The following is a 20,398-nucleotide window of genomic DNA, read 5'->3' on the forward strand; positions in this document are numbered from 1 at the left end:
AGTCGGAGTCGAGTCGAGAGTCGGAGGAATAAGTAGGAGTCGAGCTGTAAAATTGTCCAGACCGGATCTCGATCAGCTTTTCATTCGTTCCTAAGAACAAATATAAGGAACTCAGGCATATTCATTGCAGTGGATTCCAATTTGATCCCAATTTTCTTAAATTATTAAAGAATTTATTTACCAAGTACATTATTATGAATTTATTGTAGCAGGTACAGTATAGCACTATAATTTTGGGATCTATAGTCTCTTCTTATCATCAGAAATTTAATTATATCAAATTTTGTTTTCGCTGAAAACTGCACACAGAGGCTCTCAGCTACAAAACAATTAGCTACAACCTGTTTTGGTGAGAGATTAAGGCAAATTTAATTTAATAACTTAATCATGTAAGGTTTATCCATTTTCCTCATTAAGGCATTCATTTTTTAATGTACATAAATATATAACTTTACTTTTAAAAAGGAATTGTAGGATCATCATTTAGATCCACATCGATTATGAGCTTAAACAAAATTCATATGCTGAGATCGAACCCTTAGATATACATGTAAATGGTGTTTTCTAGTTACCATCTTGAATTCTTAATAAATTTATTTTTTCTTTTGATTGACAGAGTCGGAGTCGAAGGTTTTGTCTTCAACTCCACAGCCCTGGCTGAAGCTAGCTCAAAGGCGAGAAAGTTTAGGAAGTTGCTTCCTCTATTGAAAGGAAATATGAATGCAGGATTGAGTGAGCTGAAATGAGAATGGTGAGGTGAAGGTGCAATGTGATGCTGAAAGATAGGAAACCCTGTTCAGAGCTAATAGGGTAGCTAGGGGGTATTGAGAGTTCTGTATTGGAGAAGTTTTACATAGAGGTAAGTTGAGAGGGTTTGGACATGGAGAGAATAGATGAGAGCAATTGGGTCAATAATATGGGAAGAGGTTGGAAGATATCACATTACAGTTGAAAACCTAACGAGAGAGGCTGCAAGATACCATACAGCATGGAGAGCTGCCATCAGGTAATCGCGGCTAATTAAGTTACACGTTACCACTAGCCAAGTGTACGTACATCAGCCACGCCCGTCAGCTCGGTCAAAATCATTGAAAACTTTAAGTAATGATGCATTCCATAGCCCTTTAAGGAAGCTTGCCTTGGTTTTTCTGACCATTTAGGATGTGCTTCATCTATGAGATTTGCAAATCCTGCACATATGCTAATACTGTTTTGTGAATTCCAATCTTTTCATTAAGAAATATTATGTACTGTAGTTCCTTCATTTGGGCAAACAAATGTTAGGGATGTTAGGGAATCATTATAAAGACTCTCACCACAGGTGTTACCGGCACCATTGAGCAAACTTACTAGTTGTTTGACACTTTAGAACTGCAACCCACCCTTACATCCTAGCCTGAGTTGCCTCCAACTGTGAATTTTGTTTTGGCTTTCATCTCGCACAACCTGTTTTGTAACCCTTGAAGAGTCATAAACACAATATGGATTTAATACTTAAACAGTTCCATATATGATTGCACACCTATGCTATCACAGGAACCATAGATTAGCTTGATCCCTGGACTCTATTGAGGATTAATTTCTGTTCAGTGGCTGTTGGTCTCGGGCATGATTCTTATTACACTTAGACAACCTAAGCAACAGTCTCATAATATGCTCTTTGCCTCTGGAAGCTGGAGAAATTTGGTTCCTCCCTTTACCCTTTTTAGATGCTGACAACAATCGAGTTAAGTACAAGATACCTTGTGTCAGAGGCTTTACCTCCAAAAGCCTTTTCTTTTGGTTTGCACACATTTCATTTGGGTAACATAATGCAGTATTTAAAACTAAATTGCATTAGAATGATTATTCCTTCTCCAATTATAATATATGTTTTGAGTGGTCCTTCAGGAAGGAGTTTGCTTTTTTTTCAGTTTTCAGAGGAGAGACTTCTCTTTCTTGGACATAAACAAACTGGAGCCATTAATCATTGTCTTTCAATAATCCAGTATCTTACTATCTCCTTGTTCTTAGTGTAATTTTAACTCAAGTACTTCTTTTTTCCACATATAGAGATGTCAAAGAGCATGTGCTTGTGTCTACTTACTTTCTGTGGTATTTTAGCTCAGCTTTTGCTTGGACTTATGCATTTGTAAGCATTCTTCATAAGTTATCTATTTACACTGAATAAAAGGATTGAACCCCACTCTGTGATGAATCTTCTATTATACTGTAAGTTGCTGGAAAGTTTGGCTAGTGATCTTTAGATCCAAAGTTCTCGTTTGTGTTCCTGACATATTACTAAAGCCTAACCTTTCCTAACTGGTCTGAAATCTTGTAGGTCACATTTTGAAGAACACTAGCCAATAAATAGAAAGATTGCAGTATGAAATCCAACCTTTTGACTAAAGGTAAGAGGCATATGGCCAAGAATCCATGCTTTCTCCTTCAGTGAATTTCCTTGTCAGCAGGGCAAATATGAAGAAGGGGTTCAAGTAAAGTGAATCAGCTCCAGGGTTTGTCCAGGGGCACCTGATGGCCTTCTGGAGTACATGTAGCCTAGGATTGGAGCTTGTTTCATAAACTCCAATTCAACAATAAATGGAGCAGTTAACACTGGTCCAACAGGAAAAATCCTTGCCCCAAAACACAGGAAGCTCCCTGAACATTGCTGGTTGTACCAGGAGGTATTCTGGTGTGATGATCTTACAGGCCAATCATCTCTTCCCCTCAATGAAAAATTAATTGATAAAGACATTAGAATTGTTATTAATTATGTGTTGGGAGTATGAATTAGACTGAACCTGCACTTTTGATGTTTGTAACAATAGCGAAAAATTAATCACAAAAGACCACTTGAAAGTGAACACCTACCTTCCACTACATAAAGTTTAGTAAGAGGGAATTCAATCTGTGCTGCTAATTCTTCAATCTTGGTCTTGAGATCACCCTCAGGAAGTGGTTCGTACTTGTCAAAGAGTGGTGCTATGTAATCTGGATAGACCGTCATGAAGAACATTACAACAATCATTGTGAAACCCCACAGGTACAAAAAGAAGTAGTCTCCACCAACCTGTAATTATAGCATAAAAATATACATTTATAAAAGATCATAATAAAATTAATAAAATACTTGAGGTCCTGCTATGACAGTGAACCTTGACCTCACCAAACTCAAGACCAGTTCCTATCTATGTGTGTTCCTTGGTTAACAGAAGCTTCAACAACATAATTCCCTCTAGCAACATAAATATGTGCATGAAGTTATTATACCCTTCAACGTTTTCATATGCAAATGTGTGTATGAACAATACATTTCCTTTTTTTTTTATTTTAACACGAGATACCAATAAGGGCAGCAAACACAGTTAAGAGCTGGGCCTCTCTGAGTTGGTTCATACAGGTATCCCTAGCTTTACAAATGGGTTACCGGTAGGTTCCTTGAAAACCATTCGTAAGGTGAATATTTGTATCTCGAATGGCATATGGGAAAAATAGGGTTCGGTTCCCAAACAACAAAAAAGCCTGCCTAACAACTGTAAATTAGTATTTAATTAAGTAATTTAGAACAGACTTCCAACTTTACGATTACACTCCCATAAGTCCTATTTAAAATGAGCGCAAAGTAATTCCAAGTCCGAGAGGGTCTATTTCCAACCATACCCAACTTGTGGGCTGTGTTATGTGTTAGGTATGTAAATTTTATGCCTGGTGCCCAAAATTCCGGAAAAAACTATCTAGCAACCCCCAGGTTCTAAGCATGCCAGATAAATTGTCCCATACCTGTATAGTAATTGCATATATATTATGTATGCTATGTGTATTCAGTGATTACCTATGGAAGAGTAACTTCAGTCTTACAGATAACCTCCTGGTACGGAACCCATCCGTAACCAAGGAGTGTGTGAAACTAACTACTACACTGTACAAGAAAACCCCAATATACTATACATTCGGCCCTTAACATACACGGGTTTAGCATACACGGATTTGCAAATACGCGGATTGCCCCGCCGGAGGAATATTCTGTACATTGAAGTAATTGAAGTACATTCAAATCGCGCGCCATTCAACTCGCGCGCGGCACGTTTCAGCAAAACTACTACTGTATTTATTTCTGAGAATATGTTCATTCAGGCGCAGTTTAGGTAAAATATACATGTGATGCAACATTTTTTTTAACTGAAAACGATTCGAAAAACACGTACCCTCTAGCCCTGTTCAAGGAGAAGACTGGGAGGAGCGGTTTGGTGCTGAAGACGATGACAAGGAAAATGATTTTGATGGATTTTAATGAAAATATTCAGAAATATGGTATCGTAGTATTTATTCAAGTGAATTAGGATAGAATATTATTGTAATACAACAGTAGTGACGATGTGGAGGAGGCGGAGGGATAGAGCGGGGAGGGGTGGTGACTGGCGGGAGCAGGGACGAGTGGAGATGCCAGCCAGTACATTACGGGTGTACAGTATTCATTGTTTTTACAGCTCTTTTTGCATTTTAATATTAAATACTGTACATTACGTTTCAACAAAACTACTATTTATTTCTGAGAATATGGAAATGTAATATTTTTGCTGAAATGACATACGTATTACAGTGGAAAGTGGGATAAAATTGTGACGAAAGCAATGACTTTCGCTTTCTTTCGTTCAAAAGATGTGACCGTAATCGCTTTTCGAATGGTTTTCAGTTGTGGGATTATGAGGCTAATGATAGGATAGAATATTATTGTAATACAGTACAGTAAAACAGTTTTTTAACTGAAAACCATTCGAAAAGCGATTACTGTAAAATCTTTTGAACAACAAAAGAAAGCGAAAGTCATTGTTTTCGTCATGATTTTATCCCACTTTCCACTGTAATACGTACGTCATTTCAGCCAAAATATTACATTTCCATATTTATTTCTGAGAATATATTCATTCAGTCACAGTTAAGGTAAAATATACTTGTGATATAATATTTTAATGAAAATACGGTATCGTAGTTTTCTTTTGTTTCAAATTTAATTAACAAAGATTGGTGTTTCAAATCTAATGAACAAAAATTTATGTACAGTATCTATAAATAAACTTTAAAAAATGAATACTTTGTTTTACATTGTCCTGTGCATACCATACCATGCATTTGGCTACTTTGGGCTTGCTATGATGACGCAAGAGATCTGCCCTGGCAACTGTACCGACACTCACAGCTGGTGGTGCGTTGGTGCATTGTTTCCATTGTTTACTGGTAGCTATGCATGTGTGAGGTTGCAGGAGCGGGCGGTGTTCCGTGTTCGGTGCCGCGCGCGAGTTGAATGGCGCGCGATTTGAATGTACTTCAATTACTTCAATGTACAGAATATTACTCCGGCGGGGCAATCCACGTATTTGCAAATCCGTGTATGCTAAACCCGCGTATGTTAAGGGCCGACTGTATGTATGATGCACACTTTGCCATGTGATGCGACCATCCGCCTTTGTGTAAACAAATACTATACGTGTGTTGGTCAGTTCACGGGCGTCAGTTGTGGAGTGCACGTCTACGGTCTACCAATAAAGGCTTTTTCCACTTGCTTTTCCCTCAGTGCCCAGTGTTTGAACCATTATGACTGATAACCCTAAATCTGATATTGTTCACAGAAACAATTAAATTTTGATTGAGACAGATAACGGAAAAGTACTGTTATGTTTGTTTTCCCTCCAGAGAAAGTGTCCCTCATAATTCGTAAGGGTTAAAGACCCTATTATTTTGAGTTATGGAGGTTTTACTCTAGTGTGTATTTTTATGCTTATTATTTTTTTACCTATTTATTATATGTTTATATTACAAAGGAAATTTTTGATGGCATAGAAATCTATAAAATATTCAAAATGTTGAATATATAATTCATCACAAATTTCAAATAAATATTCAGAGACAAAGAATCTACATGAATTAATTTCCAATAATAAATAAATAAATTATTTTATTTACAATGCATTTTTATCTATAAAATTATAGACACATCTGTGGGTTAGTGACTGAGTGAATAGGGTGGCCATATCCATACCACAAGGGGTGTAGCTGCCTATCCAACCCACTGACCCTGGGTGAGTCAAGTGATAACTACAGTATTGTACAGTACAATATTGCCAAGATAGTAGAAAGTCATAGAACATATAATATGAATAATTAAAATAAGCAAATCGCTTTAACACTTGGACAATGAATCTACCATGTCAATCAAGGAATACTTGAATCAATTTATGTATCAAAAAAAGCAGAAACTTCAAGAATGGGAGAATAATAAGCTAGGTGAAGAGTGAGTGTTAAGCTTTGACTCCTTTATAATTCAATTTTGCAACAAATTTAATTTTCTCTAAAATTCACTAATACTGTACACTAATACAGTTATACTAGTTACTAGAGAGTTCATTAAGAAATATAACAAAGTAGCTAATGAGGACTGTATTAATATACCTTCATTATCTTTAAAAAAATAAAATGCAGTTTTCACAAGAAAAACTAAGAAAAAATATGATATCTATTAGTATGACAGTTTCTGCTCTGTGAATTGCCTCATCAAGCTGAATCAGTCCAAAGGTACTCTCTGGCCAAAGCTGGAAAATTTAGCTTTTCAGGAGTACTGTATGTGACTATATTGTCCACTCTTTCAATCCCTTTCCTGCTATATTGATGTGGGAACTGGAATCTCTCTCAATAAATAAATAAACAAATAAATAAATAAATAAATAAATAAATAAATATACCATCTACCAAAGTAACATACCCTGATGATGTAGACCAAACCAGACACGACTGGTGCAGATATCATCTGTGACACTATGAATTTCTTCAGTTTGTCCTTTAAAAAGAATCCTGGAGTCTGTGGAAGTGTCAAGAAAGGTAAGAAAATCATTTTAATCTCATAAAGTTTGAAACAGAAAGAATAATCCTAAAATTATCTTTTCTAATGGAGTCTTATGACTCACAGCTTTAGTATTACAAGCTGCTCACTGAGGGACTGGACTATGATTTACCTTCAGTCCCCCATAATACAAGCTGAGGGTATTTTATAAACATAATTGTTGTATACAATTTTGGAGTACAAAAAAAAATTGCAGAGTATACTAAATATACATTACAAAGCTAAGGAAACCTTACACTCTTATCATACTCCCATACCAACACGTACAGTCAACAGCAAAAGTTCGTCCCAACCCACCATTTAAGCTATACAGTATACAAAATATTTATTCTTAGGCAATCTCCGATCATGAATCTTACATAATATGTAATTTGAAGCATATTTGTCAACTCTTCCCATACAGTGTTATCAGATCATCTGCCTCATATCATGCAATTGGCTTGGGATGAACATCTGTTGTTGACTGTACTTCAAATCTTTTGCTCAATCTCCATATACAGTACGTACCTTCAGACATGTTATAATGTTACTATAGCTGTAGAATCACACCGTTGTGTCTAATACTTAGCTCCTCTACTACTTAATTATAAAATCAATTGCCAGTCCAGTGTTTTAATAAGTACCCTCATATGCCTTCCCCTAATCGAGGACCACAAAATACTCTTTAATGCTACGTTTTTCTATAACCTACTTCAGGAAAACTATCTTTTCTCTACAGTTATATCACACCTGGTCATTGCTTATAAATTCTATACCATTAAGGTATTGTATCATCCACCTTACCTGGTATGTTCAACAGGCTAATGCTTCCATTGCTCTAATATTTACCATCACTACCTTCTCCCAAGGACAAGAGTTCTAAACTTATTCTCTTCTTGGTAATCAGTACCTTTTCAACCTACCACAATTACGTTACTATGGATTATGTGTACTCAATAAGTAACTGCGTGGTCAACAACTTTCAGCATCTCTGCCACAATCTCTCCCTGTTTTTAATTTAATTATAGCTTCTCTCACCTCCAGGACATTGTTTTCTTTACTGGATCTTCCACCTGTATGCAAGATATAATCATCATTTCCCCTTTTAATAACATGAGCACTTGTACAATACTGTACTCCTTTTCTCCAAACAGAAGACCTTTTTCACCTTTTAATCTTACATCTACAGTAATTTACCTTCTCATCTCCTGTTTCTGCAATTTCATTTTCCATTACCTTTCCACATATTTCTGCTCAGATTCCCTATCTCCTTCATATATCTTTCACTAATTCTTCATAATTGTGGCTTTTTTGTCCAGTTCTTCTTTCACTGAATTCCAAGGCACAAACATCCTTTTCTAACCCTTTTCATCTTCTTAACACATTCACTCAATGAAAAACTACTACACACCCTCCACAGCATTCTCAATTGTCACTGTTCTCTCGGACAGGACCTGTACAGCATTTCAATAATATTGTTTTTCAAATCTGTACCTTAGCTTGTTTTACAGCTTCACATGCCATTCACATTATTTTTACTCTTCTTTCTAATGATTTCTCAATTATGTTCAAATCCTCATCTTTCCCAATGATGGCCCAAATTCACATTTAAAAAATAAATGTAGACATTAATGGGGCAATACTGTACAGTATAGCAAAAGGCAAACATACTTCTTTTTTTCCCTGCCTTTTATTAATTCTAGAGCACTTATGGTAATGTTAACAATACTGTACAGTATAGACAAAATTAAGTAAAAATTAAAATTGGACAAAATTAAATCCCCAAGCCTGCAGCAGAACAAAGTGTATTTAATAAAAAAAATATTGTAATAATTTCTACCTTCAATTACGAATTCAAGTCTACCTGATAAAATAGTCCTATCTTACATTTATGCTATTTTCTTCTCAAAATAGTAGAACAAACACTGATTTTTATTCTTGCTGACACCTTTAAATGCTCAGTGTATCTGTTTCCTGTGATCATGCTTACCTGTTTGTTAAAACCATGTTTCTGCTCCACCTTAAAGGTAAAGTAGGTTGACCAGGGAAGGCTGATGAATGTGTTAATTAATGACCCCAGACACACAAAAGTTACTGTCTGAGGGATTTCTGAGTCAGGAGCAAACCCAAACCACTGCGCCAACCTTCCAGAGGCTGTCCATAATGCAGGAAAGCCTCCACACACCATAATACCCTGCAAATACATAAATCATGTTTGCATTTGAGAAGCTACTACACAATGATTGAATTTCATACAAATATAGTATTATACTGGTGGCATTTATCTTGCTTGTGCACAACTGACTGACCATGAATCATTGTTTATGTATTCTGATGATATCTCTCAACAAGACTCAGTTATTAAAGATGTCAGCCTTGAATTAAAAGTTTACGAGGAATGAATGAAATGGTTGGGTTAGGTTACAGCCATAAACACTACAAGTAAGATAAATACATTAAACTGTACATCAATATATTGTATTTTGAAGACACAGTCAGCCAACTACTGGTTTTATTACAGGTATCATTAAAAATTTTATTTCACTTACCGTGCTCAAAACCTGATTGAAGGCTCCCTCAATAAGGCTAAAATTACTTTTGTCAAGACCATATGCCCGAGCCTTATCATATGTGACTCTTTCCATGATACCCTTCAGTTCCTCTGGTGGCTCCACTTTCTCTCGGTATACTCGACGCTGTAATGTGTTACACAAGAATATCATTTAATTCTTTAGGTCATCATAAACTTCTGTTATGAATATATCTAAGGTCACAAAATCATCAGCAGAATTACTATACTGTAGATATATTTAACATACGTACCTCCTCTACCAGTATAATCTAGCTCCCTTGTAAAGGAAAATGGCAAGGAGAGGGAATAGGGCATTTAGCCAAGTACACTGGTTTTATGATCTGGAGAAAATAATAAGTCAATACATATTTTTTTTTTTTTTTTTTTACAAGAATTAGCCCACCTGGGCACAGGTCAAACGACCCACAACGGGGCCTGAGGGGTGAAAAAAAAAGAACAGAGAAAAATTTAAAATAAGGAAGAAAAAGGTAATACTGTGTTAATCTACACCACGAGAATCTTAGGAAGTTAAGTTAGGTTAAATATAGTTCCTGGGTTCTGTGACTACGTTAGGTTAATTTGGTAAGGTTAGGTAAGATCAAAAACATTCAAAACATACAAAAAACTGCTGGAAAAACATAGGGATGACCAAAACGATAATTTTACCAACTAAAATAATACCATTCCATGAGTTTACAATTCTCACTCCAAAAAAGTTTGCCCTGACAGTTTTCTAAACTTGTGGCTTCTTCAACCTTGAGCTGTGATCCCTAGTGGGGCAGGCATCCACCTGCTCCAAGCATGAACACTCGATTGAGTAATGCCCTCTGAGATATTTTTAAACTTATATTAGTCACCCCTTGTCCAAAGATGTGATGACCGTACAGTACTCCATCATGAGAGATGGACTGTCCCTCAATAAACTAGGGACAAATACCTGAATAGGAAAATTGCTATTCCTTACCAAATTTGCTTTATTCTTGAGGTAAGAAATAAGTTTGGAAGTGGCTATGGTTAATACTCGTTTTTATCCCAATAGGTATTTCGATTTTTTACCATTATCACTAAGATTCTTTTTTAGTTAGGAATCAATTTTTTTCTATAGCAATAGTAGGTTAGGTTAGGCTATTCTTATGCCAGCCATAAGGAAAACATAAGAGTTGAGTCTTACACCAGTCCTAAAAATGTTTAAGTACACCATGACACTTCATTAAAGTTACTTTCATTGGTACCAGATATCAAAATAAGTACATTCTGTTTAATATGGCTAGGGGTCTAAGGGGTGGAAGTTAGGTAAGGGTGGGTAGGTTTCTTTGGCTGGCCCCTACGTAAGAATGGACCCCAGTGTTTCCCTATGGCTGGTGTAAACAACCACGGCCAACAAGTTTTTGGTGTTATTTCACTTATTGCCACTACACGAATCTCGGGAATTTTATTGTTGCAATCAGTAGTCTTGACAATTCTAAGACACTTTTCTTCAATGACATTTCTGGCACAAATTTAGTATAAATGAGATATTTAACTTTTTATTATGTATGCTCATGCGTGGCAGTACACACCCAGAACATCGAACGACACGGCGGTACACTTTACTTTTTACTTTTTTTACTTTTACTTTTATCTTCACCACCGATTGGCTCATTAGCCGCCTGGGCGATCGGCCACGTCTTTGTTATGCACTGTTGGCAAGTACTGGGCGTGCACTGGCTCCTGAATGTATCTGAACCTGCTCCAGTGTTGGTCAAGTCTGGTCTTGAAAGAGCTCACCCTCAGTGCCATCACAACACTCTCTGGCAGATTGTTCCAAGAGTTCACAACTCTCACTCAGAAGACGTTGCCCCTCACAGTTTTCTGGGCTTACGGCTTCTTCAGCCTTGAGCTGTGACCCCTTGTGGGGCGAGCGTCCGCCAGGTCCAGGTAAGGGCACTCGACTGAGTAGTGCCCTTTGAGATGTTTATGCACCTCAATTAGGTCCCCCTTGCCCGTCTGTAGTATAGGCTGTGCAATTTCAGGAACTCTAATCTCTCAGGGTAGCTGAGGTGCCATAGTGCAGGCACCAGTCTGGTGGCCCTTCTTTGGACATTTTTAATCAACTGACAGTCCCAAGCATATCCTGGGGACCAGACGTGGTGATAGTACTCCATACGGGGAAGCACTTCACTCTTGAAGATCATTACGAAGGAGGGACCATCTAGATATCTGAACAACCTTCTTATAAGACCTAATAATTTAGTTGCCTGATTCACCTTCTTCTCGCAATGGCCCGAGAACTTCAGCTCATTGTCAACATACACACCGGGGTCTTTTTCACATTCAGTCTCAATTAATGCAGTTTCTTTGTCCCATTGAGGCATATGATACACCTCCTTACCGTTGGTACATCCCAGGTGCAGCCTCTTACACTTCGTGACATACAAACATCGAACAACTGTGCAGCTCCCCAGTTAGGTTAGGTTGGTTAGGGTTTTGTTTTTCTGATGGTTTTCAATGTGTTTTGAAGACTTTTTACCTTGATTTTTATAACAAATCTGTAGATTCTGAGATAGGAGGGGATTAAGCTCAGAAACTATTGATTTGCGCCAGAAATGAAGGTTAAGCTAATTCATAACTCATCAAAAACCAAAGGAAAAATATTGTTTCAACTTCGATTTCGTATACCGGATAACCGATGCACCTGTCATTTTTTACCCATTTTCTTTAATGGAAAGTTTCCTTAAGTTGTTCTTTCTTATGAGTCGGACACATCTAGAATTAAAGGTAATATTGAAGCAAACAGCAACCACAGAAATCCTGAAATTCACTACACTCAATACAAAGAACTTTTTCCCTGTGGTCATTTTCTTATATTATATTAAGGTTAGGTTAGAAACACTTTTATATCAGATTCTTTGGTTACTGTAATCTTCAATTTTACTGAATTAAAACCCAATCTCTCTTCTTTGGCCAGGATACAAAACACCAATAGTTTTATGAACATATTATTCATTGAAGCATTTTTAAACTAAACTCCAAATTACCAAACTCTATATTATATACATGATATTCCAACATAAGAAACTCAGTAATAATAGACTATCAATACACCTGCTGTTCACTCTTTCTTACCTGTCTGTACGCCAAGTATTCCTCCCACATGTAAGTGGCCCACGAAAATCCTAGGATACCCACAAATATCTTTCCTTCCCATGTTCCAAAGTCAGGAATGGCCAACGAGATCATATTAGCAAGAGTAAACCAAGCACTTCACTAATGACCAATTGCACCTCCTCTCTGTCTTGTTTACCTTCACGAGTCAACACTAATGGCAGAGAGTTATCATGCTTGTTCTATGTACCATTTTATTTTGGTATCAATAGAATAAAATCAGTATTTAATTCTTCCAAATACAATTTCAAAGTATTAAATAAAAACAGAATGATGAGAGTGTAAGTACTCTAAAACATGATATTTTAACAAAGAGATTATCGTCCCCCCGACAACCATGAACAAACGTGTATAACCCATACGTCACGGCTGGTCTTTTATCTTTCTTTCAAATTAATATATAAAATATCTGTGTATATAGTTATAATAAATAGCTATATAATTTATGCCTAACTAGTTCGCTACATGTTCGGTTATGATCGCCCCTCCATAGATCCAGTGTTAGTACACTTTTACTTCTTGCCTTTATCCCCTTTTACTTTTACTTTTATCCTCTTCGCCACTGATCGGCTCGTTAGCCGCTTGGGCGATCGGTCACGTCTCTGTCACGCACTGTTGTTGGCAAGTACTATGCACCGGCTCCTGAATGTACCTGAACCTGCTCCAGTGTTGGTCAAGTCTTGTCTTGAAAGAGCTCACACTCGGTGCCGTCACAACACTCTCTGGTAGATTGTTCCAAGAGTTTACAACCCTCACTCCGAAAAAGTTTGCCCTCACAGTTTTCTGGACTTGCAGCTTCTTCAATCTTGAGCTTTGACCCCTTGTGGGGCGAGCGTCCGCCAGCTCCAAGTAAGGACACTCGATTGAGTAGTGCCCCCTGAGATGCTTATACTGTACACCTCAACTAGGTCACCCCTTGCCTGTCTGTAGTATAAGCTAGGCAAGTTCAGGCGTTCCTATCTCTCAGGGTAGCTGAGGTGCCGAAGTGCAGGCACCAGTTTGGTGGCCCTCCTTTGAACATTTTCAACCAACTGACAGTCCCTAGATCTCGGGGATCAGACGGGGTGACAGTACTCCAGATGGGGAAGCACTTCACTCTTGAAGATCGTTACGAGGGACGGACCGTCTAGATATCTGAACGACCTTCTTATAAGGCCCAATAATTTATTTGCCTGATTTAACTTCTTCTCGCAATGGCCCGAGAACTCCAGCTCATTGTCAACATACACACCTAGGTCCTTCTCACATTCAGTCTCAACTAGTGCAGTTTCTTCATTCCGTTGGGACATATGATACGCTTCCTTACCGTTGGTACGCCCCAGGTGCATCCTCTTACACTTCGTGACATTGAATCTCAGCAGCCAAGTCTTCGACCACTCTTGGAGCCCACAGAGGTCCTTCTGCAGCTCTTCACAGTCCGTTTGGTTCTTGATTTCCCTAAATAACTTGGCGTCATCGGCAAACATTTGTATGGAGGAGTGTACAACGTCAGGCATGTCATTTATGAAACAAACAAACAACAGCGGGTCCAATACACTGCCCTGTGGTACTCCACTTGTGTCAGGTACGGATGACGATTTCGTGCCATTAATCACCACACACTGCTTGCGGTCATGTAGAAAGTCTTCTATCTACGCTAGGACATTTCCCCGAATTCCGTACCCATCCAGTTTGATTTTCAGCCTTTCATGGGGTACACTGTCGAAAGCCTTGGCAAAACCTAGGTAAATATTGTCGATATTACCACCCTGTTCCAGAATATGGATCCAAATATCCAATACCTTGAGCAATTGTGTTAAGCAGGAGCGCCCCGGCATAAAACCGTGTTGGCAATCCTTTGCAAGGTTGTTTCGTAGTAGATGTTCCATTGCGGCATCTCTGATAATACTCTCAAGTACTTTACATATTATGCTGGTCAGGCTCACCGGTCTATAGTTGTTCGTGGAGTGGCGATCGCCCTTCTTGAAGATAGGACTCACATAAGCCACTTTCCATTCACTGGGGACCTTTTGTTCGTCTGTCCTCAAACGCAAGAAGGTTAATCGCATCCTCTCTTGTGAACACCGAGGAAAAGAAGCTGTTCAATGCCTCAGCTTTATCCTGGTCAGAATCTACGTAACTACCATCTTCAAGCCTCAGGTCTGATACTCCTACTCGCGTTTTTAATTTCGACTTTGCATAGCGGTAAAACGCCTTTGGGTTCTTGACCTCGCTTGCAACCAGCCTCTGGAACTCCTTTTCAGCCCTTCTACATTCATACAACCCCCTAAGTCAGAGCTCATCTAACTTATGGAGGTTTCCGTCAGCATTTTCTATCGCTCTCTCCCAGACTTACCCCATTTACCACACAACAGCGACACACAACTGTACCCACTGAGCACTGCACCTGCATAATCCCTGGAGCTGACTTAACACAATCCTTTCCTCTCGTGAAGTCAGTGGTCAACTAAGTGAGCTCAGTGACAGTGTTCAATAGACCCCCAGTGCTAATAGACCCCAGTGCTAATGGGCCCTGGCTACTAATGGATTTAAAACTAATGGGCCCCCAATTCTAATGGTTAAAAACGTGTTGACATGTCGAGGTGTTTATCCAAGAGTGTAGAAACGCTAAGCTGTCGGGATGTTTACTAAAATGCAAAATGTTACGAGAGATGTTAACCCAGTCGTTTAAGAATGTTGTGTAATGTTGAAGGATGTTGTTGAGGGTGGTTGTGGGGGGGGGGGGATAAGTTTGACTGCCGTAGCAACACGTCCTCTCGGTAAAACACACGTCGTTAATCTAAGGATGAAGGAAGTCATTTGTAGGACGTGCTTGAAGTATGAGTTACTGAGGCTCCAGTGTGTGTGTGTGTGTGTCGCCCCACTCGCTCTTCTTAAGTGTAATTGTAAGGTGTCTTATCGTCTTCATCTAGGTTTTTTCTTGTTTCTCGTCTTTCTTTATTGTCAACTGTCCTTCTTCTTCTTCACCCCTTTTCGTCGTCTTTAATTAACTAATAATCTCACGTTCTTGTATGTTGACTTCTTCTCAATCCATCCATCTCTCACATTTATCAATCCTGTGCTTCTTCCCTTGTTATTTACCTCCTCAATCACGCCATTGCTTCTCATTCTTCCTCTTCCTCTGCTGATCGTACTCATGATGGTCACTGTTCCAAATGGTGGTGGTGGTGTATGGTTCGGCCTAATTCTCTTTTGTTTGTCGTATATTAAAGCGTTTTATCCCCGGCTTTGTTTGTCTGTTTGGATTGGATGTTCAGATGTTATTTATGATCTTGGAGAGGTTAATATATTATGTATAAAGTTAGATAAGGTTGGTTAGTATCAGTAGTGAACGCTTAGAGGTGACTCATGGTGGTGACGTCATGGCGGAGGGTGTAGCTACTTCCCGCCAATATTATTAAATTGCTTGAAAAAGAAACCTGGTATAAAAAGATCTACTTAACAATTATGAAATATAACCTAATACATATTATATTCTCGATATATTTATAATATGAATAATGCCACATTTTCTGCTAAATATATTCCAGCAATGAACAATAATTAAATTTTAAACATTTATATATTTATCCTTTACCACGTGGAGTGCAAATTATACTTAAACTGATATACGAGTTTATTTTTTATTCTGTCTTTTTATTAATGTATATAAAGGCTAAAATGCTGGAGGGGAGTGTTAGTATAATAGGGTGTGTCATAGGAGGGAAGATCAGCTAAAACTAATGGCCCATCACTTTTTTGGTAGATTTTAGTGTATAAACAGAAAATAATTTCAGTTTCAATATTTTGCAACCTTTTGCTAGGTAAATTTTAGCGTGAAATTTATCGAAAATCTAACAATACAACTGCATTTAGTGCATTACAATTAAATAGTGAACATTGCTTTCTGCAACCATTCTTTAACAACCCAACTAACAATACTTTTTTTCTGTTTCAGATTCTGATTCATTTTATAAGTTGATAATATTTGCGATGGCTGCTTGTGTCAGGACGAGAACCAAAAATCCAGCCATCTCAGTACTATCTTGGGTCTGGGGAGAAGCTCCTGAAGTCGGAGTTGCCTACATGGAGAGAGATGCTTTGAGATACGGTGTTTTTTAATCGGAGCAAATCAGTGAAAAGAACCAAGAACTTACACAAACAAAGACATTGCCAGTGATATGACCAAAGCTGTCTTGGCACCAGTGCACTCTGGCTAACGCTCCAGTTCAAGCCTCCAGTCATAACAAGTCAGAAGAAGATTAGTGAGAGGGCTGCTAGCCAGTTGGGAAAAAGGCAAGGGGCTATCTCTCTCTCTTGGGAGGAAAACTTTTGCAGTTAAGGACAACTTTACTTAAACAACTGGACCAGTTATTTGAAGCATAATTACTTGCAAGTGCCCCGGTGTTCTGTCACAGAGTTTGGATTCTGAATAAATGACTGTAAATCCGAGGCCCTCTCTCCTGTATTTGCAAAAGCGTGAACTGAAAGATTCCTGTGATCGAACTGGCATTTGTCAAAGCTTTGAAGAGAAGACTGGTATAAGGAGGCTCTCATGATTTTCTAGCCAGATATTCAGAGTCAGAGACAGGAGACTGCCACAGAGAGAGACAGAAGAGGAGAAGAGTTGCCGAGGAAAAGAGAGACTTGAGAGGCCCAGGGTGAGGTAAGGCCGATGATTGAGTCAAGCTGATTCAAGAGTTTAATGACTTCCCCCATGGCTGATCGAGTGCTGACCAGGAGATTGTTGACTTTGTCCCTAACCAGAAAATAATGATCCAACCCTTCCAGGCATAAGATTCAGGAAATAGGAAAGATATCCCGAGCATAGCTCTCTTATTTTGTATACGACACCACACTGGTCTCAGAGAAACTGCAGGAATGTAACAGCTGCCTGGATTGACGGTGGTTTGATAACACCTGATGTTCACCTGGTGATAGATCTGTAACAAAAGTAAGGGAGAGCTCAGGAGAAAACTTGTCAGTAACCTAGAAGAGGAGTTTGATAAAGGGGATAAAAGAGAAAATGGAATCAATTGTTTGTTCTTTGATGGGAGAAGGGATGACACTAAGTGTTCTGGCAAGAAAGTTGGAGATTCTGACAAGTTGTTCCCTGCCATGGTGAAGGAGAACACTACTCCTGCTGCAGTGAACCAGGAGGGGAAGTATTTTCGTGGCATTTCACTCCAGAAAGATGACATCAGGAAACCCAGCTGAGATAGTGGCAGATAACATTGTGAACTGGCTCAGAGGAACATAGACCAGACCCTGCAGGCCATTGGAGGGACAGCACCAACACAAACACAGAATTGTAGGGGGTCACTTACAGTGGATAGAGAGCGGAAGATTGGGAGGAAGCTGGTCTGGATTGTTTGTATAGAACCTCCACACCAACGAGTTGCCCTCCAGACATCTGATCCAGGAGCTGGATGGCAAGACTCTTTCAAACAACAGATGGGCCATTCCTCCTTGGCAGATACTGGACTCTGCCACTGGAGTTAAGAAATAAATCCGAGCTTTGAAAAAATCACAGGTTGGCCTCCACTCATTGGCTTGCATCTGTCATTGAAAGCGACCTGAAGTGCGAAACCAGTACTATATGGTTACATAGTTGCAGTACACATCAAAACTGGGGTCATGCCTGATAGACTTGCTTACCTGCAGATAGGTCAGTCTCACACATTCTGGTGGCTCCTGGCAGCTCAGGTTCTGCAAATTTGCGGGTGGCTCATGTAAACTATGAAAGGAGACCAGCTTCACAACCCGAGACTTATTGTCCAATTCATCGTGGTGTCTACTTGCCCATTGGTTCCAACACCAGAGTCAAATCATCGTTCTCCGAAGAGTCGAGGCATGTTCTCTTCAGCTTGAGCTCTGAGAGTCAGCCTTAAGGAAGGTTGTTCAGATTATTAAGGGCAGATTCTTGAGATCTTCTAGTATGCTCATCCCGAGCAGTTCTGCAGACAATACTCATGATAAGGATGAGAGGAGAGAGAGAAAGTGGCAGTCAAAGATCTTGGATGTAAGAGACTTATGAGAGGGGATGGAGCATGACGATCAGTTGGTACGGCGTTCCTTCAGGGGTCAGAAGACTCCTGAAGTCAATCTAGGTGCCAAGACCCTCACTGATCTCATAGATCTGGATAACATCCAGGCTGGCTTGGTAGGCTTCCTCTTACCTGCAGCCTCACCAATGTTCAAGTCAGAACTTTCCTGGACAACCCCATGCATGTCCCTGCCTGGCCCTCTCGCACACCCAGAGTATAGGCGTTGTACAGCAAGTGAGCCGAGGCCAACAGTCACGTGTACAACCAGGAGAGGAGAAGGCTACATCCGAGCTCAGGTGGTCAGCAGAGGTGATGAGTAGAAACAGAAGCAAGAACTTATATTCTCTATGGTGTGCAGCAGAATTAAGTAGTAAATAAAACCGGTTTTTGTATTTGATGATTTTGTTTTCTAAAGGAATATAGAATTTAATAAATGTATCAGATATTCGTTCACTATTCTGGATCATTTTCATCCTAATAAATTAACTACAATCTATTTACTTTACTTTAAATAAGCTATTTAGTGGTGTTAGTAAAGGTGGGAATACTGAATTTTCATAAGATTTCAAATTAAAATTGCAGCAAAAATGAAAAGCTTTTCAAATCTGAAGATATCACATGATTCTGCATAGAACTACATCATTTAATACCATGGGCCGATTTTCAGAAACTCAAAAAAAAATTCGCCTCCAAGTATGACACACCCCTATCATACCATATCCGTGGAACTTCAGTGTGGTGGTATGGTCTGTCAGGGGTGGGTTTCTCCGGTTTCCTAGTGGAGGTTACGGTTCTAATGGGCTTATGTGTATGACGGCCTTGTCTACGGCTACGCACGTGGAATATGTTCAGTGACTTGAGTCGCCGATAACACTGCCATCAGGATAACCGTTCCCACGCTTTAGATGGTACAGAGTGCGTCGGGAGTAAGTGATTGGTGGCCATCTATTGATATCTGTTGTGGGCGGACGGAAGTGTTTGTCACTGACGGCACTTTGAGGGCCACTGACACTGGTAGACATCTGTTAATATTTGTCAGTCGTAAAGACCGTGGGTCTTTGTCCCTGGTGCTTGGGGTCGCCGACACAGTTTTCACGATATATGTAAACACCGCGGTGGTCCTTGTCACTGGCACTTTAAAGGTGACCGATAAAGTGCCCACTGTCTGACTTTTCCTTGGGGTGCACTATCGGAGCACTGTATGATAATCACTTATTGCACTGATGACTTGAATGTTTTGCTGAGAAAGTCCTGGTCAGGTTAGGTCGGGTCCAGTCACACTGCTGTGCTTTTGTGCTTTTCCTTAAGTGCACTATAGAACACTGCTCTGTAATCAATCGTTCACTAATCACTAGAATGTTTTGCTGAATAGATCCCGGTGTACTAAGGCTGGTAGGGCATTGGGATATAGCAGGGGGAGTGGCAGGGCCAAACAGACTCGGCCTGGCTGCTAAAACCGGGAGCGCCTTCGGGGCACATCTTGTCTCACTGACGGTTGACAAGTGTCCGCGGCAGCATGGCGCACAGCAGTGTATTGGCGCCATATAATGCCAATGACCCCTTCTACAGTAGGTTTCTCCGTCAGTCTGCCACACATTACTACTCGTATGTGGTGTAACCATATGGTAAATTTAAATAACAAGAGCAAAAAATGCCCAAGAGCTGATATTAATTTTTGTCCCTGCCCTTTATGATGTTAAAGGTGTGTCAAAGGCTTACTTAAATGTAGTGATTACTAAACAATTAAAAGGGATATCCGATTTTTTTTTGTGTGTGGGATAGAAAAACAAACATGTCCCA

At 39.3% G+C, this 20,398-nt stretch overlaps 1 protein-coding gene across 2 annotated transcripts in view; it reads right to left on the reverse strand.

Moving 5' to 3' along the window:
* Positions 1 to 12,831, reverse strand: part of LOC121878063 (CAAX prenyl protease 1 homolog) — a 33,468-nt gene extending 20,637 nt beyond the window's left edge. The window contains exons 1-5 of one of the 2 annotated variants that reach the window (XM_042384041.1): positions 12,534 to 12,800; positions 9,406 to 9,552; positions 8,847 to 9,050; positions 6,740 to 6,835; positions 2,854 to 3,052 (exon numbers count right to left, since the gene is read on the reverse strand). In XM_042384041.1, the coding sequence (XP_042239975.1) occupies positions 2,854 to 3,052; positions 6,740 to 6,835; positions 8,847 to 9,050; positions 9,406 to 9,552; positions 12,534 to 12,647 (760 nt within the window). In that variant the 5' untranslated portion in view covers positions 12,648 to 12,800. Of the gene's footprint in view, positions 1 to 2,853; positions 3,053 to 6,739; positions 6,836 to 8,846; positions 9,051 to 9,405; positions 9,553 to 12,533 lie in introns of both variants that reach the window. The other variant, XM_042384042.1, reaches the window with a different exon arrangement.
* Between the last annotated feature and the right edge of the window lie 7,567 nt (positions 12,832 to 20,398).

The sequence above is a fragment of the Homarus americanus genome, unplaced genomic scaffold (assembly GCF_018991925.1).
Source record: "Homarus americanus isolate GMGI-L3 unplaced genomic scaffold, GMGI_Hamer_2.0 scaffold45562, whole genome shotgun sequence".
NCBI classification, from domain to species: Eukaryota; Metazoa; Arthropoda; class Malacostraca; order Decapoda; family Nephropidae; genus Homarus; species Homarus americanus.